The following is a 27,911-nucleotide window of genomic DNA, read 5'->3' as shown; positions in this document are numbered from 1 at the left end:
TTTTCAGCCTAGCTTCCTCCACAGCTTGTCGTGAGAATAAAGGAAGAAGGAAAAAAGAGGGACCCTCTCCTAATGTGGACATTAGTCAAAATTGCAAACAAAGGTGTTTCTACTTGGAGAAATTCGCACCGAATGCCTACAAATTCTAATGACGATTTAAAAAATATGTATCTCAGATTGCAATGGAAAATGCGAATAACTGAATTTAAGAAGTCCATCAGTATTGCCTGATGTGGACACCAGTTTGAGTGCAGCAAAAATATTAACTGGGTCAGCAGAAAGCATTATTCTCAGATAGACTTAACATTACAGGCTAAAACTAACTGGAAGCAAAATGTTTATAACGAGTAAAACCCCACAAAAACCTTAAGTTATTTTGAAATTTCTATTACTTTTTTTTTTTTTGCAATAACCAAATCAGTTCTACTTTTCTTCAGCAATTTCCAAACGTGTGTGGTGTTTCTTCACAGCTACAACAAGGTTGTTTTTTTTTTTAAGTATATGCTTCAAGAAGAATCACACACAACACAGAAAATAAAAGATAAATTGTATTTTCAAAGTCATTTTTTCTTAGTTTCCTCTAGATCAAACTTTCTTGCTGTTCATAATTTACAAAGCTCAAAACAGAAATAAGAGTAGCCAAATCAAAGCAGCAACATGAGGCGCCAACCATTTGTTCCAAAACAATGTCAACCATCCTTTTGAAGCTTAAAATAAAGAATTTTTTAAAATAAAAAATCAAGGGAAAAACAGCATCTGGAGATATTTTTTTTACCAAATCCAGCTTATTAAGCACACCTGGAAACACCCAGTTTCCTCAAAATACACTACATTGAACTTACAGGTGAAAAGGAATGAAAATTCTCTCTGGAAAATTTGTATCTGGAAAATGGGGGAAGAGTCAGAAGGGCACTGAGAGAGCCTGGGCTACAAGATTGTGGACACTTGTTGACCAATAATAACTTAGGTATTGAAAAAAGTAAAAGAAGTGTAACCTGGCAGGGAGAGGATGCATTTTACAGTGGCGAAACTGCACATCTTTGCTTTCCCTCTGCAACCATGATGCACTCAACACTGCTCATGCAGAGTGTTCCTCCTCTTCACCCTGCAGCCGGCACTCCCAAAATCTGCTCTGGATGGTCCCCCCAACCCTCTAGAGCAGATTTTGGGGGCATGTGGGAGGCTGCAAGGAGGAGAAAAGGAAGGGGAAGTCCTGTTGCGCAACCAGGAGGCCTATCCTCATTGTACAATGGCAGGGTTGGATACGGACATTAGCTCAAGGCCACAGGCACATTAGGAGCACAGTTTACTAGGAAGTGACGGCCTAGCCTCATAGTGAAGCAGAGTCACACAGCTCCTGTCTGCTCTGGTAGGGCTTGCACAGGAGAACCTCCCAGGCGATGCTAGTTTAAGGTATTTGTTTGGCAGTTGTGCAGAAGATACAACTTCTCAGGTGGAAAGGCTGCATGCAGCTTCCATAACAGCACTGGGAGTTTCAGCCAGCTGAATGCTCTTGCTGGTTGACAGATACTCAATAGCTGCTTGTTATTCACATGCTAACACTGCCTGAACAGCCCCTTGCTGGCCAATGTTCTTCCAGACCAGCTGCTCACAGCGTGGTTAGGATCCAACCCTGCAGCTCTGAGCCATCACAAGACACTCATTGCGCCCGAATGAGGAAAGGGTGAACTGAAACCATGAAAAATGGAAAAATGTGTCCAAGATTCACACTATCCCACATTAAACAGGCAGTTCCCAAACCAAAACAATGCCAGAATTCCATTTATCTTGTATTGCAAAGGGGAGGTGGAAGAAGAACAAAGGCCCGCCTTTGTCTGACAGACAGTAAGAGTCTACAGGGACTTTGCTGATGATCCAATCTTGTGGCTTTTATGTTCATAACAGAAGCTCTTCCTGCACCTGAGTTCTGTCCCTGCTACGACCCTGGGATCTGTTCTTGGAGAAACACAGAAGGGTAATCCAGGATGGGAGTGGAAAGGCCTTGGAGAACTGGAAAAGTGGGTAAATGTTTTACCGTAAGATCACATATGCTGAAACACTCAACAGCACGGAAAAGGCACAATTATGTTCACAGTTAAAAGTGGTGTTTGAAGCACGTATGCAAAACCCAGGCGAGTCTAGTGGAAGGGTTGCCTTTAATTTCTAATACCTCCATAGAAGCACCTGTCTATATGCAGCCACAGAGTCAGATGCATGAACCAGCCAAGCAGGTAGGGGTCTTTATCAAGTGATATCAGATGGAGCAACTCTGTCAAATGGGTCATTATTATTATTGCTGCTCTCCACAAAGGGCAACGATCAGTTGGGAAAGACTCAGGTGATTTGCTCTGCGCATGCAGCCACACGATAAGCATACATTTCCCAACAATGTACTGCTCCTATTCACCTGAAGGCACCTTTAACGGAAGCCAGTGCCACTTCTGAAGAAGCACTAAGCTAGGCAGATTTGGTCCCAACTTATAAGTCAGAGTTAGGCATAGAAAAGGACTCTTTTCTCCATCACAGCTGTGACTCCTGTATAATAAAATTTCCCTAGGGCCTCACAAGTTGTATATAAACAGAGAATAAAGCAGCAGGATAGTAAAGTACAAAGGACAGCAGAGGAGGACTTATTGTCTCAAAATACCATATATTAAAAAAGGGTTCCCTATGGTTTAAAAAGAAACTCCCCCCCCCCCAGCAGATAGGCGAAAAAGGGGGTGGCAACTTGCTGCTTTGAACTAAAAGTCATGTCATTTGCTGTTGCTCGATTTGGACAATCAAATGCAGCTGTCTCTTTGCAATGGCGGTATTTAGGTCCCACAGAAACTCCAGCAACTGCCCCTTTAGAAGGTTTTCCATAGGCACAAACTGCAAGACTTGCTGCGGGGAGTCCGAGTCGAGCAGGACACCCATGAGCTTCTTCAGCTGCTGCAGGTATTGGAAAACCGGATCTGGAAGACCTTGGTAGCCAGCACAGAGCAGCACAGCGCTGGCCCCTAAGAGACGAGATGAGGTTGGGCAAGCAAATGAGATGTGCTGGAAACAACTGTGCAGTATGAAAACTAAGCCAGCAGTGAAGCGCGTAAAACAAGAAAGAATGGGCAGGAGCAAAGCGTCCCCTTCCTGAAGCTCTGGGAACGAATGCAAAAGGCACTCCAGGAGCTGCTGCTGGTATTTTGGTTCCCCGTCGTGAAGCAACGAACAGCCGAACGTTGAGAGTGATGCAGACTCCAAGCGTTTAACTTCCAAGCCAGATGGGCTGTTGGCATCACAAAGCAATGGGAAGCCTACAGTCAAGCACTTTCTATGGCCAACGCAACCTTCATTTGGAACCTCCATAAGTTCAGACAATTCAGACAATATCAGTGACTCCGTAAGAACATTGCAAGATTGGCACTCTTGCTGTGCCAGGCTTCTGAGGGTGCCAACGCTTGCCCTGCCAACGAAAGATTTCTCAAGAGCTTCATTGAGGCTCTTCAGGACCTCACCATTACAGAAGGGAGAACACTTCACTCTCGGCAACCTCCGCCCCTCCAAGATGTACCATAACTGACACTCCAGGCTGCAAGAAGCCCCTTCCAAGATGCATTTTTTCCCAACGTTACCGAGGGAATGTTCTTCAGCCCATTGATTAAGGCAGCCCTTGGCCACTTTCTCCTCCCATGTCAGAGACTCCAGAATCTTCCTCTCATTGTACGTGCAAAAGTATTTGTTCCTCTGCCCGCACCATTTGGAGTTCATGCTACAGCCCGCACGGGGCTTCTTCACAAGCCAGTTATTTCTGGCGATAGGCTTCATCTGGAACCGCTTCAAGAAGAACTCGACGGCGCAATCCCGTAAAGCGTTCAGCCTCGCCTGCTCCACCTCACCCATGCGCTCAAAGAGTTGAAGGTTCTCAGCAATGGTCTCAATTTGGTGCCTGTGGAAGAACGAACAGCACTCTTCGTGGACTTTAAGGAAAGATTCTGGAATGGAGTGTTGGGGGAAGAGGGCCTTCTCGACCATGTCCGTCCCAAAGTTCTGCATCATCTTGGACAAGAGCAAGTGTATGGCCTCCCTGCCCAAATAGTGAAGGCAGACCACATACACCTCAGAATTCCCAGCTTTACTAGTGGCTGGTTTAAACACGTGAACCTCTTCGAAAGAGCAGTTCAGCAGATACAGCAAGCTAACGGAACAATGTTCAAACAGAGTGAACATCTTCAGAACGAAGGAGCCCCCGAGGCCAAGGGTCATTAAAGCAGTGACCGTTTCGCAGTAATGCAAAGAGGAAACCAGGGCTTCTTGCTCGCCTGGATTTCCTTGGCAATCAAAGCTCCCATCGGATGTGACCAGGTGAACGGTGGCCATGTTGCTGATGAACTGCTGAAGTCCCGTGAGATGTTTGAGCGTCATCACATCCCCCGTGTTCTCAGGGCCAAAATACCACCAGGGCAGAGTGTTTGCGATAAGCCTGTCATCCATAATCATCATAAGGGTATCGTTTGCTTCATGGTACGGGTTCAAGGTATTAGCTACCCAATTCCAGTCACAAGGGATGCGGTGAGACTTGAGGTAATGATTGAGGCTGGCTATGAAGGCGCCAGGAGCCTCACAGAGATGGACAGAGTTGAGTTCCCCATTTTGAAGAGCATCGCTTGGGAGGAGAGGGAAGCTGCCCAGGATCTCATGGAATTTGCACCAAGCTTGGGTACACAACTCAGCATTTACGGCTTGCTTGATGTGAGCAATGATCTTCCCTGCTTTGTTGGTGAAGGATGTGTGCTGATGCCACTCATCTAATTTCTTGTCGCTCAGCTGGTTCTTGACTTCATTCAGGGAATCCTTCAAGGAGGCAAGGGAACTGAACTCTTTGTGATCGCAGCTAAAAGTCTGGTTAGGATCTGGCAGCTGCCATTCATTGTTGGGTGGTTTGATGTACGAGAACTTCTTCCCAAAGAGCTTCTCAATTTCAGCAATGGTATCAGAACCAAACTTGTCAAGGGTTGTGGTCTGCTCAGCATATGCTGCCTTCTTCTGCTTGTTCATTCTCAGGCCGAGGCAAACCTTGGAGAAAAGAGGAGAAAACCAAATGAGGAGGGAAAGGATTCAGGGGGAGATCACTTGCTTTGCATGCAGATGATCCCCATAATCTCCGGGTAGGGTTGTGAATGTCTCCTGTCTGAAATTTAGAGGAGTCGCTGTCAGTGTCAGTATGAACCAGGGGTGAGGAACCTTTTTCTTTTTTTTTAATTTTTTAATTAATTTTCCACATTTACAACAAATATAACATATAAAAGACACAAAACAAAACACATTACAATACAGTGGTACCTCGGGTTACATACGCTTCAGGTTACAGGCTCCGCTAACCCAGAAATATTACCTCGGGTTAAGTACTTTGCTTCAGGATGAGAACAGAAATTGTGCTCCGGCGGTGCGACGGCAGCAGGAGGCCCCATTAGCTAAAGTGGTGCTTCAGGTTAAGCACAGTTTCAGGTTAAGAACAGACCTCCGGAACGAATTAAGTACTTAACCCGAGGTACCACTGTACTAAAAAGAAAAAAGAAAAAGAAAAACACTTATTACTTCTAAAATCCAAATTAACTTTCATTGTTACCTGACTTCCTCAAATCCCCCCTAACTGAATTTCATTGTGACACCTTTGTGACAGTTCTCCAATACCATCTTTCTAATACAATTAACTCCTTCCATTTACTATATTCATCTCTTTTCTTATTAGTTTAAATCCATATTACTATACAACATTCTTATTCTAATCCTAGGCCTATTTGATACTTTCAAGTACCTTCTAATTATCTGTGAGGAACCTTTTTCAGCCCAAGGACCGCATTATTTTCTGGGCAACTTCTGGAGGGCCCCATGGCTGTGGTGGGTAGGACCAGAGGCGGAAGTAGGCAGTGCAGCAAAAGTTAACTTTACCTTTGTACTGTAAGCCGGTTTCTACTCTATCCTCCACCCAATATCAGACAATATCAGACTTCAAGACCACATTCCAGGTAAAAAAAAACCAGGGTGTGAAGTGAGCGGTGGGGAAAGCTCTGAGGATCAAATAAAGGGGTGGGGGTGGGGGATACATTTAGCCCCCAGGCCTGAAGCCCCTCACTCCTGGTATAGACAGTGCTCAGCTAGATGGGTATTGTAAAGCAGCTATACGGGAGAGGGTTTTCGAGGGAGGGGGACGTTTAGTAATGGTTGATAAGCTCTGCTGACAGGCCGTTACTCTGGCGTGTGATGGGAGTTGTAGCCCAGCAACTAGAGAGGCAGAAAGTCAAGGCATAGCAATAACAGGCTCTACCAATAGCCCATGGACTGCAAGAAGATCAAACCTCTCCATTCTTAAGGAAATCAGCCCTGAGTGCTCACTGAAAGGACAGATCCTGAAGCTGAGGCTCCAATACTTTGGCCACCTCATGAGAAGAGAAGACTCCCTGGAAAAGATCCTGATGTTGAGAAAGATGGAGGGCACAAGGAGAAGGGGACGACAGAGGACGAGATGGTTGGACAGTGTTCTCGAAGCTACCAGCATGAGTTTGACCAAACTGCGGGAGGCAGTGGAAGACAGGAGTGCCTGCCGTGCTCTGGTCCAGGGGGTCACGAAGAGTCGGACACGACTAAACGACTAAACAACAACAACAACCAATAGTCCAAATCTGCACCCCAGTTTTGGCAAAACACCCCCTGCATGATTTCTGTGACAAGCACTCAGAGCCTATGTAACTACACGACACAATTCCCAAAGGCAAATGAAGTTTTTTTTTTTAAAGCCACTGAAGCAAGAAGTCAGGTATGCATCACATATCCAAGGAGTACACGCTTCTTGTAATTCGCACGTTAATTTAGCGACAGCAAAGTATGCGTGTACAGTCATTAACGCGGACAAGACCTCGACCCCGCCCCTTCCGCTACAACCATGCACTCAAAGAGGATCTCCTTTTGATCTCCAATCCATACCCATGACGAATGAGGGGGGAGGGAAACACCAAACCATTATCCGTGTAATTAAAAGTATTCACCCCCTACGCGGAAAACCAACAGCTGCGCATGCGTGCTTCCCTTTACGGGTGAGGCCGGGAGAACGCTCCTTCCATTTCCGCGCAGGCGCACTTCGAGGCTCTAGTCACCCTTTCGGATCCGCACTGTGAAACCGCCTGTCATCTCGCCTTTTTTCCGGACCAGTCGCGCAGGCGCAGAACGCTTTCCTCCCACCACCCTGTCGCGAGAGCCCGCCCGGTTTCCCGCGCGGCTTGGGCGGTTTCCACCCGCCGGCCAATCGGAGAAGGCATGTGGGGGGGGGCGGGGCGGGGCGGAAAGGCGGTTTGGGCCGGCGGATGTGACGTCGGCAGCGGCGACCAGAGGCGGAAACTCTTGTGAGGGGGGCGAGGCTGTTCGAGGAGTCCGTTTTAAAGAAGAACCTCGCGGGCGGCGCTAAGGCCAACGTAGGTATCGAGGCATAAGCCGCTTTGTGAGGCCTTCCCGAAAAGTAGTATATAAATATTGTAGAGAAATGACAATAAATTGAACAAATAAGCTTTCATGAGCCGTAGCCCACTTTTTATCAGATGCATGAAGTGATGTATCCGAGTGTGTAGGTGCGTGTTTACGGCTAGCATAAAAAGAGCAGTTGGGAATCTGCTGAGGGGATCGGTTCAGCTTTTCCTCTACCCTCTTTAAGAACCTGGCAAAGTAGGCTGTGACCCATGGAAGCTTATTGGAGGAATCTGCACAGGAGCGAACAGGAGGAGATCTCAAAAGCACGTTCAGGAAAATACAGTGAAGCCCAAGTTGTTTTTAAGTAGCAGGACTTACTCAGAGGTAAGAATTCGCCCCTCTCCTTGTACGTTTGTTTTGGTGCAGAGATCCTGACTTTGTCTTTTTTTTTTTCCAAAATAATTTTTATTGATTTACATCAAAACAATAAACAAATTAGTTCACATCATTTGTTTCACAGTTTACTCTTTTCCTAGACTTCCTTCAGCTTTTCCGCAAATCATTCGTAGCCATCATCTAAATTACGCATTTCTTAGTTTTATATTGACATTCTTTATATCTATCAATTTATTCCCTTTAGACAATATTTTCATAATTTTTCACAGTGCTTCTTTAAATCCCCTTAGCGTTATCTGACCATTACTTATACTTTCCAGATATTCCACGAATTTCCCCCAGTCCTCGATGAAATTTTGGTCTCTTATATATCTGATCTTTCCTGTCAATTTGTCTAACTCAGCAGAGATCCTGACTTTGTCTTAAACTAAAGTTCCCTATTACAAAAAGAAAAAATTCCGGTAGCACCTTAGAGACCAACTAAGTTTTTTATTGGTATGAGCTTTCATGTGCATGCACACTTCTTCAGATACAGTGGTACCTCTAGATACGAACGGGATCCGTTCCAGAGCCCCGTTCGTATCTAGAAGTAAACGTAAGTAGTGATGGCGCGTCTGTGCACGTGCGCGTCACTTTTCGCCGCTTCTGCGCATACGCGTGATGTCATTTTGAGCGTCTGCGCATGTGCAAGCGGCGAAACCCAGAAGTAACGCACACCGTTACTTCCGGGTTGCCAAGGAGCGCAACTCGAACGCACTCAACTCGAAGCGTCTTCAACCCGAGGTAAGACTGTACACTGAAACAGAAGTCAGAAGACCCTTATATATAGTGAGAGGGTGGGGAGGGGTATTACTCAGAAGGGTGGTGGGAATGGGTGATTATGTTCAAACCCTGTTTTGTGTCAAATAATCTGCTTATTATCCTGGTTAGTTAACCAACATTGTGCTGGTTTGTGTGCCGCCGGAAATTCTGCTTTAAAACAAGCCCTGTGAGGGAGAGGAGTGTGGCGGGGTGTGGGAAGGAATATACCAGCTCAGAATTGGTTTCCAGCCTCATAAACTGGTTTGTGGAATGTACTTCTGAACAAAGTCATTCAGTCAAATGCCCCTCAAGAGGAACTGTACTATTCTAAATGCATTATTACTTAATGTACTGTTTTTAGGGCACCTTCGAAGTCTTGTCTTCTCTTTATTTAAACAGTATCAAATACTGTATCTCAATAAACTTGCTAATTTTTAAGGTACCATAAGACTTGCTAATACATGGGAGGAATTCACGTTAAATCTTAGTATACTCTTCTCCAAGTGAAGAGTTTCTTCAACAGTTTTCAATATGTGTAGCGTTATTGCGTAATATATGTGAATTAGCTTTTAGAATGCTTCAGATTTGATATAGATGCTAAATGTTAATTTGCTATTCTTTGCTTATTTTGCCCTCACAAAAACCTCAGTTTGAGAGGGAATAGCTTTTCCAAGGATGCTTGGCTAATAGCAATGAGAGAAAATACTTGGGGGATAACGTATCACTGAAAAACAGCATAGTACCAATGAAGTATATTCTTATACAGTATGCCCAGTGTAAATTGGGGCTTGAGAGGGCAGGTGTTATTGTTTTGCAAACTCCCAATTCTGCATCCACTAGTCACATTTGACCTCTACTGCTCCATAACTCTGCCTCTGAACCAGACATGGTTTTTTATTATTTATTATGTTGACTTTCCTCACTTCATTTTAAAGACTTACAAGGATTCATCACTAATAACTGATTTGCAGCTCATGAGGAATTCAGATTTGCTGTATGTACACCAGTGTTAGTTGCCTGTAAATACTTTCATACATGTGCCATGAACTGTGATTGTGTTGTGTAGTGTAGGGTGTGTGTCATGCTTTCTTGCTTTATGTCATGAATAAGACAAGGCAAACTGTTCCCACATGTCAGAAACGAATGGGGCCATTTGGGTTGTGGTGCCAAGCCTCTGAAATACCCTTTCTCTTTCCATCTGGGGGGGGCCATGCCTTATGACCTTTGGAAAGAGGTTGAAAACATTGTTCTCCAAAGCTTTTAATGAAACCGAGCACTGTTTCTTGCTCTGACATCGTTCGTTGTTTCTTTCAACTGTTAATTGTTTTAACTGCTCTTACCTTGCTTTTTGTGATTTTATATTGTTAGCGATTTCACTAAGCATCATGATCAAGAGGCAAGATCAAAATACTTCAAATCAGGATTAGGGATCAGCTGTGGCCCTTCAGATGCTATTGGATTGCAACTCGCGTCAGCCCCAATCACCATGGCCAATGGTTATGGATAAGGGAGTTCTAGACCAAGAACATTTCGGCAGACATAGGCTTTCCTCATTCCTACTTTAGATCAATAACATACATTTGTTGCAACATTGTGAATAAGCCCTTGAGCATGGTTTTTTAACTGGGTTTCCTGAATCCAATCTTACTGCTGTCCCAACTATATCTTGATGTTGATTCCAGGGCTGATATAGAATTGGTTCCTGTTCAACAAGGAAATTAATTTTAGTTAAAAATAAGCATGCACACCACAAACATGTTGTGCAATCCTATGCTTTTTATTTAGAAGTATGTCACCCTGAACTAATCAGGGCTTACTTTCTAGCAAGTTTGTTGAGGATTGCATTATTAGTTCTCTTAAGCTAAGCTCCCTTCACTGTGAACATGTTTAAATATGCTCTCCCTCCTCCCCAGCTGTGTTTTCTTTGAACTGTTTTCCATGTTATAGAAGATGCTCTGTGAGTTTCTACAGCGTAAGTGACTTTTGACTGTTTACCCTTCATAGCATTGGGTGGGCTTTGAAAATGCTGGGGTCTGATGTGACTGCTGTTCTCAGAATAGCAACATGCCCTAAGGCAGCAAACAGGTTTCTCTTCGTTTTATAAGCAACAGCTAATTTTGCATGAATATGATTAAATGTTAGTAAGGGCAGGCTAATTGTCAATGTGTGGGGTTTTTGTCATTTATTTTGGAGCCTTAGGGCAGTGAAACAAAAAGCTATTTTGCCTCAAGCCACTGTAGTCAGAGAAGACTTAAGTTCTGGAGAATCTTCGTTGTATTGATATTTGTCACTTCAATGTAAATGTCTGCTTTTCATTTTTCTTTTTTTTTACATAGTTAAAATTCTTTTTTTTACACAAGGTTAGAGAGCTCCCAAGACAGTCTTGTTTGAACATACCATGGGTAAAAGATGCATTAAGGAAGATCTTAAGATTTTGCTTGTTGGTTAAACTTTATGAAATTCTACCCACTGGAGGCCTTATGAACCCTCAGTGGTGCTTTTCTTTTGAAGCAGCTTGTGCGATACACTTTTGCTTTTGAAAAATGTAAGCTGAATCCTGTGCCCATTTATCCACCAGAGTAATTACGTATCTGTGCGAGTTCTGAAGTATGGAGGGAATATGCCCCAAAGGCAGCGTGACCTTGAGGTGCTTTCATATTGCTTGTTATATTTTCAGCTCTCCAGGAAAGCTTTAGCTCAGTTCTTCAGAACAGCATTTTGATTGCGGTGAGAAATTTGAAAACAAGATGACAGTGTGTCTGAAAAGCATGGTGACAAGTAATCAAACCCCATTCATTTTACTTTCTCTTCCTTTTATTTTTGTGCACACTTCATTACTTTTAAAAGCATTCCATTTGAAAGGGTGGAAGTAGTCTTCTTTATATGCTATTCGTGAAGTGAATGGGGTGTTGTGCTTGCAGAAGGATGTACGGCTAAAATGTTCAGCATTTGCTTAGAAGATTGTATGCCATATTGAAGAGGGCTAAATATGTATTGGGTAAAAAAAAAGAACTAGAATTTCATTTCATTGATGGCTGTAGAGAAATGGCTCAAAATTAATGTTAGTCCATTCTTACGACTTGCACATTGCTCTTGTTAATTATAGTCAGGTGGTGCCAATGCCAGATAGTGTTCTCCACTACCCACAATAAAGTTATTTGGATTGGTTTGGATTGGTAGATGGAGGAAGGCAGATATGCCTACAGAAGGGTAGCTGATTAATCTCAGTCTCATTTCCTGCCCATGCTGTTGTCTTACCTGAACATAATTATTGCTGTGAGAATAAGCTTTTTGGTTCCTGTTGCAGACGCCTGTTAATTTTGTGCTTTGTCTTCACTAAGTTAGAGTGAAACGAAGTTTATTCCTGTTGTATTTTGTTTTGCTAATGCAGAATAGAACATCACACACGTCTGCAAAGATGAAAAGAAAAGTGGCCAAAGCTGTGGGACTTAGACTTAGTCCTAATGAAGAAGCTCAGCTGCTGAAAGAAGAACATGAAAGGAGAAGGAAATTAAGGCTACAGCAGGTGTGCTTGCATTGTTGGGAATGGCCTTCCTTTAGGCCAGGGTTTCCCAAGCTTGGGTCTCCAGACTACAGGTCCCATCATCTTTGACCACTGGTCCTGCTAGCTGGGGATGATGGGAGTTGTAGTCCAACAACAGCTGGAGACCCAAGCTTGGGAAACCATGCATGAGACAATTGAATCTGCAGGCTTCCACATTTTCATTCTGCATGGGAGCAGACTGATTCTGAGTCTGACAAGCTGTAGCATTTGCCCCAACCTGGGAGCTGCAGAGATTGAAGCGGGTCCTATCTTCAGTTGTATGGCAATTCTTGCCCCCCTCTCTGGTTCCATGGTTGAGAGAAGAGCTGTCCGTTGTGTCACCAAGACACCAGAGCACTTCAGCCACATATACTTTCCCACTCAGGAGCAAAAAAGGGTAGAGAGAACTTGACTACAGTGTTGCTGAGGTGTCAGCTATACAAGGTCAAATTAGCTAGGGATGATAGGAGTTGTAGTCCCAAAACATCTGGAGGGCCGAGTTTGCCTATGCCTGTTCTATTTCCTTGTTGCTGGCCCTTATTTCACAGGTGTCCTATTTGTCAAGAAGCAGATAACGGTCTAGCATAGTAAAGCAAGTGGGATTAAGTAAGGTGAGCAAAGAATTCAAGTAGAATAACAATTTAAAAAGAAGTCTACAGTCCTCTACAAAATATAAAATCATCAACAAATATATTTTTTCCTCCAGGTTAGAGAGCAGGAGAAGAATATTGCTTTGCAGATAAGGCAAGATGTTAAGCAGAGAAGAGATGAGCAGCTGCATCATTTGGCAGAAGAACTGAAAGCAGAGTGGCAAAGAGCACAAGATGAAAAGATTCATGCCTTGGAAAAGCTTTATCTGTCAAGCTTAAGAGCTATAGGAGAAGGGCATAGACAAGCAAAGGAAAATGTAGGTAAATTATGGATGTGATACTATAGCAACCAAGACTTTCTGCAAATATCTACTCAACTGAAATTAGAAAAGCTGTATATTTTACTAATATATATGTAATCGTGTACTAATAAAACAAAGTTGGCAGGTGTTGCTTTTTTCTTACATCTGTATATGTGAAGGAAGACATATGGAAATTCAGACTCTCTGAATTTATGTGCAATACATTTAAACATGCAAATAGAGCAAAATAAGGCAAATAGTTAAATGTTGGGCAGGTGTAAAATGATGGTAGTACACAGCTGTGCTGCAGACTTCAGTTTTGTTTGTCAAGGGGGGTGACACTACTTAATCTGTTGATAATTGAAGTATGTTAAATCCTAGGATAAGTGGAGCTGTGAAATTGTTCAACTTGTATATTGAAGAGGCAGCTAGTGACAAATTAGTGGATTTGAAATTTATAATGATCATTGGAACCTTTGAAAGCGAATGAATGGGGAAATGGTGTGGAACGCTGATATTTACAAAGATGCTCCCATACTGAGAATAAACCTTGCCCTTTTATCAGTGCAAAATATTAATGCCATCAACATTTTGATCATTAAACGTCCACTTAAAGTGAAGCAAGTACTTAACATAGCACCATCTATAGAGACAAAGAAAAGGTATTAGAGTAAAATGCCAAAACTTTCCATGGAATTAGAAAAATCCATTTTACTCATAAGTTGATACAGTAGCTTTACTCTGGTGGGTCCTGCTTCAATAGCAATGAATATAGACCCAGTCCTGGTGGAAAGGCAGCCATTAGAGCTAACACTAGCTCCACAGCACATTTTGATGGCAAAATTGTTCCTTAGATTGAGCCCCTGCAAACATTTTCTATTAAAAGCTGGCACAAAGACGGGTCATGACATCTGCACAAAAGGGAAGTTTACCTGAAGTCTTAGATACACTTTTAAGCTGTTTGAATTAAAATTCTGATGTTAATTTGTTTCTATGACAATCGTTCAACTTATACATTTAATTTCAAAGGAACCGGATTTGGAGGCTCTGGCCAAGCTGGCAAAGGAAAGGAAACAAAGAGCAGAAAAGAGGCATAAGGAAGCGCTAAAGGAGCAGAAAAATAAAAAAGAGAAGTTGCTAAGGGAGCAAACAAGGTAAATTGTACATAAAATGAACCTTCACTGCTTTAATGTCCCAAAGTCTCTTGCATGTGTGCATGTGTAGGGTTGCACCTGGGTTCATGCATTGAAGCTTTCCAGCCCCCTGCACAGCCCAATAGTGTCTCTTGAGTTGGGGCTGCAGCAGAAGGCTGAATTGTTAGGGGGAGAGGGCATGGGGCTGCCTTGCTTTAGCACGTGCCTTTCTGCTTACTCGTACTTTTGGCAGAACCTCTCAGTAATTATTAGGAATTGCATTTTCTAAAGAATATTACAGCTGTTGTGTTTTGGAGGTTTTTTGCATTTCTGTTAGATTTCAACGCAAGAAAAAAACAAAACAACCCCCCCCCAAAAAGTAATAGGAAAAAGAAAATTACATATTACATATTCTATTATATTAAAAAAAACAATGATCATTGATGGACTTCCCTTCCTCTCCTTCCATGGTTCCTTTTAACTTCCACTTCCTGAGATACATTGTTTGTGCTGTGCAAAGATACTCCTATAGCCCAATCCTATGTGTTTTCATTCTGTATTATGACTTGCTGAATTCATTGAGACTAGCTTGTGAACAGTCGTGCATAGAATTACCGTCCTAACAGCATTGGATTTCTGTTTTGATCTGAGGACTGCAACAGCTGTGCATTTATTCATTGCATTTATTTTCCCCACCTTTTGTCATAGAGCTCAATTGGTGTACATAGGTCCCCTCCTCCCCATTTTACCCTTGTAAGAACCCTGTGAGATAGGTTAGGCTGAAAGTGAGTGACCGGCTCAAGGTCACACAGTAAGCTTCATGGCTGAGTGAGGACTTGAAACCTGGTCTCCTAGGTTCTAGTCTGACACTCCAACCATTACTGGCTCTTGTCTTCAGACTACCCTTCCCCAACCTGTTGCCCTTCAGATGTTTGTGACTACAGCTTCCATAATTTCTATTGGCCATGTTGGTGGGGGTTGTAGCCCAAAACATGTGGCATAGACCAGGCCATTCCTTTTTGTGGGAATTGGAAGGGCAACGTAACAAAGGGAAGCGAGTCAAAATAACCTGCAGGGTATTGTGGGAAGTTGCATTCTGCCCTCTGGTTCTCGCCCTTTTTAAAAAACACTTGTCACTGAGTTGGATAACAGCCTGCTGCCTCTTAATTTTATTATCCTTGAAATTCAGTATATTGCCAACTAATAAAACTATTGATTATGTCTTAACTATTTGTTTGATTTAGCCATGCACAAAATCTGATTTGAATGTCTTATTTCTTGCTTTCCCCCTTCTAAACAAGGAGAGCAAATGCACGGAAGAATGCCTTGGATGTCGAAAAAGAGAGAGCTGCTAAAATTGCAAGCCTACCGCCTCCTCCCCCTCCCCCTTTTGAAGTGAGTATTCTTTTCAGAGACTTTAAAAGATGTTGGAGCCTAGCTAATTAAAAGGCTCATCATAGGGACTAATGCATTCCTTTAAAAAAAAAGGTTCGTTTTTTTTAAAAAAAAGTTTAAGAGGCCTAGAAGTTGTGGATTACGTCACAGATTATGTCCGCAACCCAAGGTTCCACTGTAGTAACAAAAACAATCCAGAGCTCTTCAGTGCTCCACAGACAACATTTTGAATAGCCTTATTTCTGCAAAGCTCATGGGTATAGAGAAGGATGAAGACCCTAGGAAAATAGAGAGGTATATGGAACAGATGTGACAAAGGCTTTGCTGGGATCCTGATTTGACCCAGGGTTATTGACATGTTGCTTTGACTTGGGATGGGGAGAACTCCTGAATGACCTATATTTGTCTTCTTATTTGACCTTCCTACAGAGCTATGCACACTCCTAGTATTTATTGTGCCGATCTCTAGCTACACTGCACTTCAATTTTGGGGGGAACCCCCCTAAACATTAGTATAAGAATAATGACACACAGATATTCATATAATCTTATAGCCTCATATATGGGAAAATGTGGAGTTCCCCTTACAGACATGTCTAAATCTATCTCACTTTGGTCAGTTTTGGTGGGAGTTTGGAGACATCTGTCTTTAGATGGGTTTTACATTGTAATGGGTGACCTTGTACTGTTCATGTTCTTGGTTGTTTAGCACAGCCATCCTATTAAAACAAATTTATTCTTCAAACTTTTCAGAATATTGAGTTGAAGAGTGTTTCTACAGTCAAAGTCTGTGATACTGACACTTTTTCGATTACTCGCCATCATCTCTGTGATCTTCACCATCATCTCTGTGAACCATATGTAGATAGAGAAATGAACATAGACCAGGTGACTGATTTTTACTTTGCATGTGGCATACTTTGTGTAACAGCAGTAGCAGTATCCCAGAAGCACTTACTGAATTTTTGCTGTCTGTTGTGGAAAATTGACAATCAGCATTAAGCATTGGGAAACACACATATTTGCCTTTCTGCCTTTCCAACAGTTGGAATCCCAGTGTCCTTTCAGATTATAGCCACTTTTTTTCTTGTGGGTATGGAATTCATAAGTGGAATACTTGAAATTAACGTATTTCATTCCTGCAAAAACAAGTATTAAAACTGGAGCTTTTCTTACTGAAAACCTGTAAAAGATGGAGACTGTTGATGCAGCATAGCCTTATTTGCAAAAGAAAATGAAGACAATTTTTGTGCACGCTCTTTATGTTCTACTATATCAGGCATAGGCAAACTCTGGCCCTCCAGATACTTGGGACTACACTTCCCATCATCCCTAGCTAACAGGACCAGTGGTCAGGGATGATGGGAATTGTAGTCCCAAACATCTGGAGGGCCAGAGTTTGCCTATGTCTGGGCTATATCATAGAATCTAAATAGCAAGTCCTTAAATAAGTTTGTTTCACCCAATTTTCCTTGTTACCATGCATGTCTGTGGGAAATTGAACTTACCTCCTGCATGAAAGCAGATGCTCTACTGCTGAACTGCAACCCCTTCCCTCATTAAATGAAGTGGAATATTTGAAAATTCAGGACATACAAAAGGAAGCACCACTTCAACAGGGTATGCAACTGGGGGGGAGTGCTGCTTCCATTTGGTTGGCCATTGCACAAACAGGGTCCTGGACTAGATGGGTCTTTGGCCTGATTCAACAGGCTCTTCTTAAGTTCACGTGTTCTCTGCCTCTCTTTTTGTTTCCTTCTTCCCACTATTTTGTGTTTAACTCTAGCAGCAGATTCTCATTTGATTAAACCAGAAGCAGGGACGGCATGCTCTTACAGCAGGTTCTTATGGGGTCCTTCGGAGGTCCCCAATATATTCTGCTGCAGTCCTCCCACACTTCACACAATTTACTGAATTATTTTGTATTCTGCAAAGCTGTTGCCCTTAGTAGGGCACACAGTTGCTGCTCTGCTAGGCCATGCCACTGAATCAGTTGCCACACTGAACAGTACATTATTTCCTTATAGTTTACTGTCTAATTGAGGTTGAAATCACAGAGGCTTGACATATTATTTGAGGGCCACTCTTGGGTAGTAGGGTGGGGAAGTTAGTCCAAAATGTATTTGGGTTCAATACCTTTTACCTGGGGATGCGGGTGGTGCTGTGAGTTAAACCACAGAGCCTAGGACTTGCCGATCAGAAGGGCGGTGGTTCGAATCCCCACGACGGGGTGAGCTCCCGTTGCTCGGTCTCTGCTCCTGCCAACCTAGCAGTTCGAAAGCACGTCAAAGTGCAAGTGGATAAATAGGTACCGCTCCGGCGGCAAGATAAACAGCGTTTCCGTGCACTGCTCTGGTTTGCCAGAAGGGGCTTAGTCATGCTGTCCACATGACCCGGAAGCTGTACGCCGGCTCCCTTGGCCAATAAAGCAAGATGATTGCCACAACCCCAGAGTCGTCCGTGACTGGACCTAATGGTCAGGGGTCCCTTTACCTTTACCTTTTACCTACAAAACTATACTTCTGGGTATAGTCTTTTGAGGCACCGTAGAACTTGGTATTCCTAACTTGTTGCTGGTTGACTCCCAGCCAGATGCTCGGTTACTTGCCAAGGTGGAAGCCAAACAGAAGGAAGGACTGCAAAGCAATGAAGAGAGAGAGAGGAGAGAACAGCAAGAAAAAGCTCGCCTAAGAGGGAAGCATGCCTTGAAGATGGTCCGTCTTGCACGAGTAAGCAAAGCAGAAACATTCCCCCAACATCAGATGAGTAATAATAGCAAATTGGGCACTGTATATTTAATGAATTCAAAGTACAATCACCTAACCTTTCTCCAGAAAGATTCTGAAATAATGGATTGTTTAAAGTTCAAGCCCTTAAAGCGTTCGTAGTCCTTATCCTCAGTTTCTAGGTTCACAGTGTGCAATGTTCTTTCCACTGTCAAAGATGAAATATAGTTGAACATTTAGAAAGCCACGCTGAAGTAATTCAGGCCTCAGGGTAGGTAAGGTTTGGCATTTGTGGGCGTAAGATTGATGAAACGCAAAGCATTCTAATATATGGGAGAAGAGGGCTGTTGTTTTTTAACTGCATTGTGCAGGTACTTCAGAGTTGAACTTCAATACAGCTAGAATTCTTTTCAGCATGACCTACTTTCACAGAATGTAGCTACCTATTCTGGTGTAGTTACACAAAGATATAAAAGAGCGGATCCTGAGTTCAGTGAGTAGAAGGAAGCTTGCAGAAGGAGTTCATTCTTGCTTCTTCCATAAAAGCCTTCCTGAAATGTGCCTCTACTCAGTTTTCAGCAGTTCCCCTCTCTGCCAGCTCAGGACCCAAGCCAATGTGGAATAATAAAAAAGTGTACCGTGTTGAAAATCACAATAGTATTGTCTGTTAAAAAAATGAAGGCTTTGAAGCTAATGTAAAAAGCAGGTAAAATCCATGCACTTGTTTCCAGTGTTTCACTTACTTGGCTGTTGTCTTATAGGCCTGACTTCTAGTGGGTACTAAGAGGTGTTTGACATATTAAAAAGCCCAACCCTTTCTTCTCTCTGCTCTGTAACTTGTTTAAAATTTTCAGCTTCCTGCATTTGAGATTTATTTCTTGTGGCTGTATTAATTCAGCAGATGCACTAGAAAGCTAGGATACTAAGGGGGAATAATGTGGGCTTGTCTTGACAGAATATTTAATGGAATTTTAATGCACCTGATGTTGTGGAGAAAGGAAACAATATTTCATTTTAAGTGGTAATTAACAAAATATGCCTTCTGAAATTATACACTTAATATCTTCAAATGAAGCTGACGTTTGATAATGAAGTATGACTAATAAATGTCTGCATTTGATCTATAAATCATGTGCAGTAGATTACTGTCCCCCTTTTTAAAGGAATTGCAGGTGCTTTTAAAGTGGTATATTTAGCAGAAAACTCAACAACATCATTTGTTCTTATTGAAATGGATAGCTTCCATTTCCCTGCCTATTGTTTGTGTGCACGTGCGTGCATATATTCAAACTTGTCTGTCCAGCAGAGTGTAATTTACATGAATAAATGCCGCTCCTCTAAAGTTAATTTTATGACCTGCTAACTAAGAGTCTTCAGAAACCACCCAACATTAAGCAATCATCATCATAGCTTTAAAAGTATTTTTGCTGTGTCAAATAAACTGGCTTGGCTTACGTGACAGCTTATTAATAGGACATTTTTTTCTGCTGTTAAAGGACAGGGAAAAGCTAATGAAAGAGCTTGAACATATGCAGAATATGGACCTGGCACGCAGAAGACAGATTGTTGCCCAGATGCCACCTCAGTTGTTTCAGCCACCGTACAAGCGTGTGGAAATCAGGGAAGAATGGCAGAGAGAGCTGGAGTGTGCCTTTGAAGACATGTATACTGGAGACAGGAGTGAGTATTTATAAGTGACTTTTGGACTGTTATGGGGTACCCAGAGATTCCTTTGCCGCTTATTGGAGATTGGAGTAATGTCAGGCAGTCTTCCCTGAAAGACACAAGCTTGCCCACCGTTATGTTTTACATTGGTTGAGCATATTCTGTATTGCACAGTCATTTTCCAAAGGGCAGTGGTGAAGCCCAGCAGGCCTGGCCAGTGCATCCCATAATCTGAATGCATATTTTGGCATACACACGATGCTGTTCATTGGTTTTTCCGTGGTAGATTTCAGGGGGGACTTCACTAGACAAATCAATTAGGAGAAACAGGAAATTAGAAAACCACTGCTTTGGAAATATCAATGATATAATCTTCTTTGTAGTCCCTAGCCAGTTCCATTGGTCTTGCACAAAAGCTCATCTTCCATTGAAAGCTCCACACCAGCACAGATTGGGGGAATACAGTGGTACCTTGGGTTAAGTACTTAATTCGTTCTGGAGGTCCATACTTAACCTGAAACTGTTCTTAACCTGAAGCACCACTTTAGCCAGTGGAGCCTACTGCTGCTGCCGCGCCGCCGGAGCACGATTTCTGTTCCCATCCTGAAGCAAAGTTCTTAACCTGAAGCACTATTTCTGGGTTAGCGGAGTCTGTAACCTGAAGCGTATGTTACCTGAAGCATATGTAACCTGAAGCGTATGTAACCCGAGGTACCACTGTACTACTTTAGGCCTACAGCAGGGATGGGGAACCTGTGACCCTCCAGTTTAGGTTGGATTCCAAAGTTCCTTCAGTCTCAACCAGTACAGTGGAACCTCCAGTTAAGAACTTAATTCGTTCTGGAGGTCTGTTCATAACCGGAAACCGTTCTTATCCTGAGGCGCACTTTCGTGAATGGGGCCTCCCACTGCCTGCACGCCTCTGGTGCGCGATTTCTGCTCGCATCCCAGGGCAAAGTTCACTACCGGGAGCAGCTACCTCCGGGTTAGCGGAGCTCGTAACCCGAAGCGTTCGCAAGGAGGACGGTTCGCAACCAGAGGTATTACTGTACAACTAATGGTCAGGGCTGACAGTCCATCGACACCTGCAGGGTCACAGATTCTCAATTTTTGGCCTACAGTTGAATATTCTCAGTTACTAGGATTATTTTAGGGCTGCTCTGGAATCGCCATATTGCAGCTTGCGCCCCCCAGTGAACTAATTTTCACATATATAATACAGGACTTTTTTGGACAGAGCATCCCAGATAACTTATTTATTTTCCCTACCATAGGTAGTGTAGTTTGTTTGTAATGTACTGGTTTAAACTCAAAAACCATTTCAATTTGGGGATCTCTAAGGATTCTTAGATGGGTGACACTTTTGCATTTTTGTTACAAATGTGATATTTACAATGAATTCTGGCATCCATTTTGCCCATGTTGCAACTAGTTATTGACTGAAGTTTCATTACATGTTGCTTTACTACAATATAAATTTATGTTAAGTGATAGTCATTAGTGGTAAGAGAAATAGTTGTTCTTCTGAATTGGTCTTTAGTATAATTGAATACCTTGCTTCATAGCTTCACTTTCCTTGGCATTGTGTGATTAAAAAAACATTATTAAATGTCTACTGCTCACCTCCTCTGTAGTTGGAATTTTCAGTAGAGAATGTTGTGTGTTGGTTTCATATGGTCTAATTTCTTTACACAGAATTGAAAGGAGACCTTATTTTGCACCTTGACCCACAGCCCTTGCCAAGTAGATCTCAAGATGATGAGCTGGAACTTTCCCAGGAGCCAGGTTCTGTGTTTGAGGTGCCACCAAGTTTGTCGGATGAGGTGAAGGACAGTGAGCCAAGTAGTAAGAGAAAACTTGAAAACTTGATTCTTATTAATTAATATTCACTTAGAAAACAAGTATGGCCTATCAGTTATATTCACTACTGGATATAAGATGGTATAAAGCAGTTGTCAAATGATAAGGATAGAAATAAACATTGATGCATATCTTGCCAAACACTGGCATATGATGTTTGGATGAAACAAAATGCTAGTCATACTTGGAGTAGCCCTATTTGAATCAGTAAACTCGAGAAATTTCAGTGGGTTGAGTTGGATCCTGCTCGGTGGTTTCTGAATTGTCTGTTAACCGTGTGACCTTGGGGAGGAATGTGCAGTTTGGTGGCACTGCAAAGTCTAAGAGTATACGTGCCAGAGATTAAGAGTGCATGTGGCAGGGTAGAGTACTGAAACATTTCATATTTGTAACAAGAAATAACGATTGACCTGGGTTGGCAAACTTCAGCCCGTTTCATGAGTTTGTAATCTGTTCAAAATTCAGAACCTTGGAACTGGGACTCCAAAGGGTCATCTAGTCCAACCCCATGCGATGCAGGAATCACAGCTAAATAATCCCTAACAGATGCCCATCCAGTCTCTGCTTAAAAGCCTCCCATCATGCAGAGTACATCTCCTTGCAAAGCAGTCTGTTTTCACTGCCAAACAGCTATTGCTATCAGAAAGTTCTTCCCTATGCTTAGTCGGAACATCTTTTCTTACCATTTGAATCCATTGGTTTGGGTCCTACCCTCTGGAGCAGCAGAAAACAAGCTTGCTCCATTTACCATGTAACAGCCCAGAGATATTTGAAGATGGCTATCATATCACCCTCTCAGTCTCCTCTTTTCCCTCAACCGTCCTTCCAAAGGCTTAGCTTCCACACCCTTTATTATCTTGGTTGCCCTTCTCTGTATATTTGTCACTTGAAAGTGACTGGCCTATGCACGTCCTGTCCAGTGATGCCAGGCCTTAACATATTTACCGCATATGAATGTCACACCAAACCATGAGTTGCATGGGTTACTCTTGTAAGAACAGCTTCCTTGGTTTTCTTGCTCATGTGTGTACTGTTGGTTTATTTTAGGTAGTGAAGTTGAAAAGCCACCCGAGCCTCAGTCAAAATTGGCTCTTAAAAAATTGCTAAACAAGATCAGGAACCAAAAAGACCATTGGACAACAGGAAGTGAACCAGAAATTACAAGTGAAATTGAATCAATTGAATCTGGAACAATTTCTAGTAGAGAGAGAAGATTATACGACTCCGAATCTGAGCCGGAACCAAAGAGTGATCCTGTCTCTGAAGCCAGGGGTATGTTTGGGGGCGGGGTTGCACTTAGGAATTAAAACCGACCATGATGATGATCAGGATTCAAAGAACTTTGAAACTAATTTGTGAGCCAAAGGAGCAAATAATAATAATAATAATAATAATAATGCCCCCCCATCTGGCTGAGTTTCCCCAGCCACACTGGGCGGCTCCCAATCGAGTGTTAAAAACAATACAGCATTAAATTAAATATTAAAAACTTCCCTAAACAGGGCTTCCTTCAGATGTCTTTTAAAAATAGGATAGCTGCTTATTTCCTTGACATCTGATGGAGGATGTTCCACAGGGCGGGCGCCACTACTGAGAAGGCCCTCTGTTTGGTTCCCCGTAACCTCACATCTCGCAATGAGGGAACCACCAGAAGGCCCTCGGTGCTGGATCTCAGTGTCCGGGCTGAACAATGGGGTAGAGATGCTCCTTCAGGTATACAGGACTGAGGCTGTTTAGGGCTTTAAAGGTCAGCACCAACACTTTGAATTGTGCTCGGAAACGTACTGGGAGCCAATGCAGATCTCTCAGGACCGGTGTTATATGGTCCTGGCGGCCACTCCCAGTCACCAGTCTAGCTGCCGCATTCTGGATTAGTTGTAGTTTCCGGGTCACCTTCAAAGGTAGCCCCACGTAGAGCACATTGCAGTAGTCCAAGCGGGAGATAACCAGAGCATGCACAAGACAGTCCATGGGCAGGTAGGATCTCAGCCTGCGTACCAACTGCCCTGGACACAGAATTACTCCTACACCCCTTCAAATAACTTTTTCCTGCCAGCAGGAAAAAAAGCTAGATAGGGAACAGGGTGAGGACACAAACCCCTTCTGTGAGCTGAAACACCTCTTTGGAAGCTGACCAGCAGTGGTGGCATCAGTATGACTGTCATAAATTATAAGATGACTTTATATTTAATTTGTTATCAAAAGAACTAAGGCTATGCTGTGGTTTTTGTGTGTTTATATTGTAAACTGCCCTTCATCTAAGATGAAGGGTGGCATAGAAATTAAAATAATAAATTATATAAAAGGATGCAGGGTCTAACATAAGTAACTATCCTTAATCTACATATTCATGTTTTATGTGTGTCTACCTAGAACTGCCACAGATACTGGACCAAAGTATTGTTGCTGGAAATGTAGTTCTAGATCACCCACAAGAAGAAGCAACTAAACTCAGAAAGGAAGCAGAAAGACAAAACCAGGTATAACTGTTTTTCAGCCTACAGCAGTGCGGCAGTTCGGTTCTGATATGCCAGTGTTGTCCTTCCCTCTGGGGTTGTGTGAATAATGAAGAGCAGAATATGAATTAACACCAATAAGATGGGGCACTTAAGTCACTAGTGCTTCGATTTCAAATTACAGGAAACTGAATGTCAGAAAACTCATTTCAAGAACAGTTAAGGCCATACGTCAGGATAATGAAACACAAAACACCCAGCTGCTTCCCACAGTGACCTCACAATAGCTTTAACTATTCTCTACACCTGGGATGGGAAACCTTTTTGGCCTGAGTTTCCACATTCCCTTCTGGACAGCCTTCCAGGGTCAGAGGCAAAAGTGGGTGGGGCCATGAATGCAAATATACCTTTGTAAAGTACCCTAGTTTCTACACAGACACCTCTATCCTCCAGGCAAGCAGTTGTCAGAGTTCAAGGGCACATTGCAGCAAGGCAACAACACAAAAGTGGATGGTTTGGGAGGGGTGTGTGGCCTGCCTCCCCCCTGCCCTTCCTGAGATTCCTATCCCTGCTCTACTCTGTGGGGTGAGAGGAATGGAAACCTACACAATTGATAGAGTTCTCTCGTTTCATTCCTTCTGACAGCCAAGAATAATTGCTAATGTAAGCTTACAGATAGGAAGCCGTGTTGGTCTGCCATAGTCAAAACAAAACAAAAAATTTTTTTTCTTCCAGTAGCACCTTAAAGACCAACTAAGTTAGTTCTTGGTATGAGCTTTCGTGTGCATGCACACTTCTTCAGATACACATGTGTATTTCGTGTGCATGCACACGAAAGCTCATACCAAGAACTAACTTAGTTGGTCTTTAAGGTGCTACTGGAAGAAAAATTTTTTTTTGTAATGTAAGCTTGTACTTGCATGGCTTCAAACTTGTGACAGTCACAATGCCAGGAATGTATAGAAGTCAGTCTTAAATATCCAGTTAACTTCAATTTAGTTTCTAGGTTTCACTCTTCCTTTTCTTAGACATCTGTGATCACTACGATGTAATTGCAATATCATACAATTCAAAGCTGTATTGTAAAATTATGGGTGTTATTATTTATTCTCCGTTTCCATAGAAAGTTTAATTACAGGGATGCAGTGTAGTTTTTACTAATTACAAGAATCTCTTGATGAGTAACTATTTTGTGATTCTATATTTTATCCAAATTAATACTTGTGATAAATGTTGTTCTGTCAAAGAATTTATTTAATGGGAGGTTCATTGTGTACCATGGATTCCTTCTGTAACTGACATATGGAATTGCTATTCCTTTGACTAGATAGAGCACCAAAAGCAACAGCAGTTGGCATTGCTACAGCAAATTGAACAGCAGAAGAAACGTCTGGAGGCTGATTTTCTGAAGGCTCAGTTGCGGCGCCAGGAGCAGGAATTTAAAAAAGAGCAAGAAATGAAAGATCAAGAATCCCAAACGGAACAAGTGGATATTAGGGTCCCCTTTGTACACCAGCAGCAGGAAGTACAACATAAGGTGAAGGAGAAAAGTTGTTCTGTCTGACATAATGCTGGATTTGCTAATTCTGTGGCTGTTCACATCATACTAAGCCATAGATGATGCTTCCATGTGAAAATGAAGATCACTCCTGCCACCTCATGAGCAGGAGCAACAAACCACAGTTTTTCCCTTGAAATGGTTGATTCTGCTCAAAGAGACCATGATTCGTAAGCCAATCATAAGCCTTTGCTTAAGATCGTGGTTTGTTTGGAGTGAAACAAATCATGACCCCCAGTTTGGATGTATTTATAAGGGTGGATCCACACCATACATGTAAAGCATATGGCTACCCTCAAAGAAAATCCACCTCAGTAAATACTGTCATATTGTGACTGCAGTTGGCTTTGAAACAGAAACTGACAGTTCCCCACAGAACTGATTCAAGTGATTGCCTTTTGCACAGTGCTTGATATTTTCTTCATTTAATTTCTCTTTAGCTTGAAAGAGCCATAGAGCTACAGGCAGCGGGCAGTTCTGTAGAGGGTGATCATACAGAGGACGATCATATACAGATGATTCGCGACTATCAACAACGCCTTCTAATCCAAAACAGGTATTTTTCTGTCAACACAAGAGATTCCTGGCTATCTGCTTGATGCTATCTTGGCGGTTCTGCTCCTGAAAAGTGTTATCTGCTCAAATATATATATGTGTGTGCCTCTTTTAGGATACACAGAGAGTCGGTCGAAGAAGCCAGGAAGCGTCTGCATGAGTATCAGAACAAGCTGAAACAGAGATACCGCTCAGTTTCTGCGTCATTGTTAGGTCCTGCTAACAGACTTGCACAGCAAGATTCTGTCCCTGACGTGCCCTCACAATTGCAAGGATATCGTGGTTTGCAGAGAGTTAGTCTAGCAGCAGACCAGCCATTTGGGACTGCTCCTGTACAAGAGTCAGCTGAGCATTCAAAACCGCCTTGGATGTTGGCAGTGCCATCATCAGAGCAGGGGGGAACAGATCAACGGTTTGATGTGGGCGGCCGGCATGCATGTACTCTGGAGGGTCAAAGGCTTTTTCAGTTGACACAGGCTTACGGTTCACACCAACAGACAGAAGAACCGGGCGCAGTGGAGACACCTTCAGTACAGTCATTGGAATTTCACAACATTCCAGAATCATTAACGCTTAAGTCACAGGACACTTCAGTTACAACTCAGCCGGTGGCTCAAACACAGCATGCCCCATTCACTTTCCCTGTGGGCAGCTCTTCTGTGTCTGCAGAAACACTCTGGTCTGATAAACTGACGTCTCATGCACCTTCAGCGGAGAAGATTCTCCTGCCAGCAACCTTAAAGCACCAGCACAAACCTCCCGAAAGTTGGACAAGAACAACCTTGGAGCAAGCTAAGCTCCCTCCTTTGCGGCCCCTCTCGTCTGTGCTTTCCTTTGTTTCTAGCAAGAGTCAAAAGACCCAGGAATCCTACGCGTTAAAAAATGGAAGTGGATCCATTCCCGGTTATTCTGATATAGTGGAATTAAGGGACAGAATGATGTCTTCCTCTGAGAGCATTCAAGCTCAGCAAGAACACTTGAAAGAACTACAAGAGCAGCTAGATAAGCAAAGGGAAGCTCTTCTTTCTCGGCAGAAGGTACAAGAGGACTTGCTCGTGAAAAAACATACTCAGCTGAAACAACAAATGGAACAGCAGCAGGAAGCTTTAAAGGAGTTTATTAAAAAGGTATGCTTTAAACACATGGCGTGAAAACATTTTGACTGTTCTTCAGTTTAATTCAGAATGAGAACTTTTCTCTGATTTGTTTTCCTAAACTTTGAGTAGCTGCACTTTCGTTGCCATCGTTTCAGTCAGCTCTTGTCTAGAGATGTACAATTTATGGAAATTATGAAGTCTGTTTTTTAGGGGGGTGATATTTTGGGGAGCACTGAAATGTATCCTAAATATTTCTGTTTTTAAGTATGTGAAGAGTATAATTTACCATATAATTTGGGTATATTAAATTTTAAATGCCTTTGTTCAAACAACTACTGTGGCAGCAATGTGAGTTGGCTGTAACAATATTTTCAAAGCACAGCTTTTGAAAGTATTTCA

General features: G+C 42.7%; 2 protein-coding genes across 15 annotated transcripts in view; one reads left to right on the top strand and one right to left on the bottom strand.

The window, feature by feature from the left end:
• Positions 1-535: 535 nt before the first annotated feature.
• CMTR2 (cap methyltransferase 2) overlaps positions 536-27,911 on the bottom strand; it is a 41,364-nt gene continuing 13,988 nt past the window's right edge. Inside the window, exons 1-3 of one of the 5 annotated variants that reach the window (XR_014547111.1) lie at positions 7,020-7,175; positions 1,249-5,049; positions 536-995 (exon numbers count right to left, since the gene is read on the bottom strand). Coding sequence is in view for 3 of the 5 variants with exons in the window: in XM_083609796.1 (XP_083465922.1) it covers positions 2,749-5,031 (2,283 nt within the window). In the remaining 2 variants the exon portion in view is untranslated. Of the gene's footprint in view, positions 5,050-5,925; positions 7,176-27,911 lie in introns of those variants that run through there. The other 4 variants (XR_014547112.1, XM_083609796.1, XM_083609794.1 and 1 more) reach the window with 4 other exon arrangements.
• Positions 7,325-27,911, top strand: part of CEP295 (centrosomal protein 295) — a 39,129-nt gene continuing 18,542 nt past the window's right edge. For 2 of the 10 annotated variants that reach the window (XM_083609526.1, XM_083609523.1), the window contains exons 1-14: positions 7,325-7,442; positions 12,023-12,157; positions 12,882-13,082; positions 14,097-14,221; positions 15,502-15,595; positions 16,349-16,483; positions 18,184-18,324; positions 19,818-20,001; positions 21,682-21,831; positions 22,894-23,118; positions 24,220-24,326; positions 25,630-25,788; positions 26,301-26,416; positions 26,531-27,542. In XM_083609526.1, the coding sequence (XP_083465652.1) occupies positions 12,050-12,157; positions 12,882-13,082; positions 14,097-14,221; positions 15,502-15,595; positions 16,349-16,483; positions 18,184-18,324; positions 19,818-20,001; positions 21,682-21,831; positions 22,894-23,118; positions 24,220-24,326; positions 25,630-25,788; positions 26,301-26,416; positions 26,531-27,542 (2,757 nt within the window). In that variant the 5' untranslated portion in view covers positions 7,325-7,442; positions 12,023-12,049. Of the gene's footprint in view, positions 7,819-12,022; positions 12,158-12,881; positions 13,083-14,096; positions 14,222-15,501; positions 15,596-16,348; positions 16,484-18,183; positions 18,325-19,817; positions 20,002-21,681; positions 21,832-22,893; positions 23,119-24,219; positions 24,327-25,629; positions 25,840-26,300; positions 26,417-26,530; positions 27,543-27,911 lie in introns of those variants that run through there. The other 8 variants (XM_083609521.1, XM_083609518.1, XM_083609525.1 and 5 more) reach the window with 6 other exon arrangements.

Source organism: Podarcis filfolensis (assembly GCF_964270895.1).
Source record: "Podarcis filfolensis genome assembly, chromosome: 4".
In the NCBI taxonomy this organism is placed as follows: domain Eukaryota; kingdom Metazoa; phylum Chordata; class Lepidosauria; order Squamata; family Lacertidae; genus Podarcis; species Podarcis filfolensis.
The sequence above is the reverse complement of the archived record's forward strand: the minus strand, read 5'-3'. Positions and strand labels throughout refer to the sequence as shown.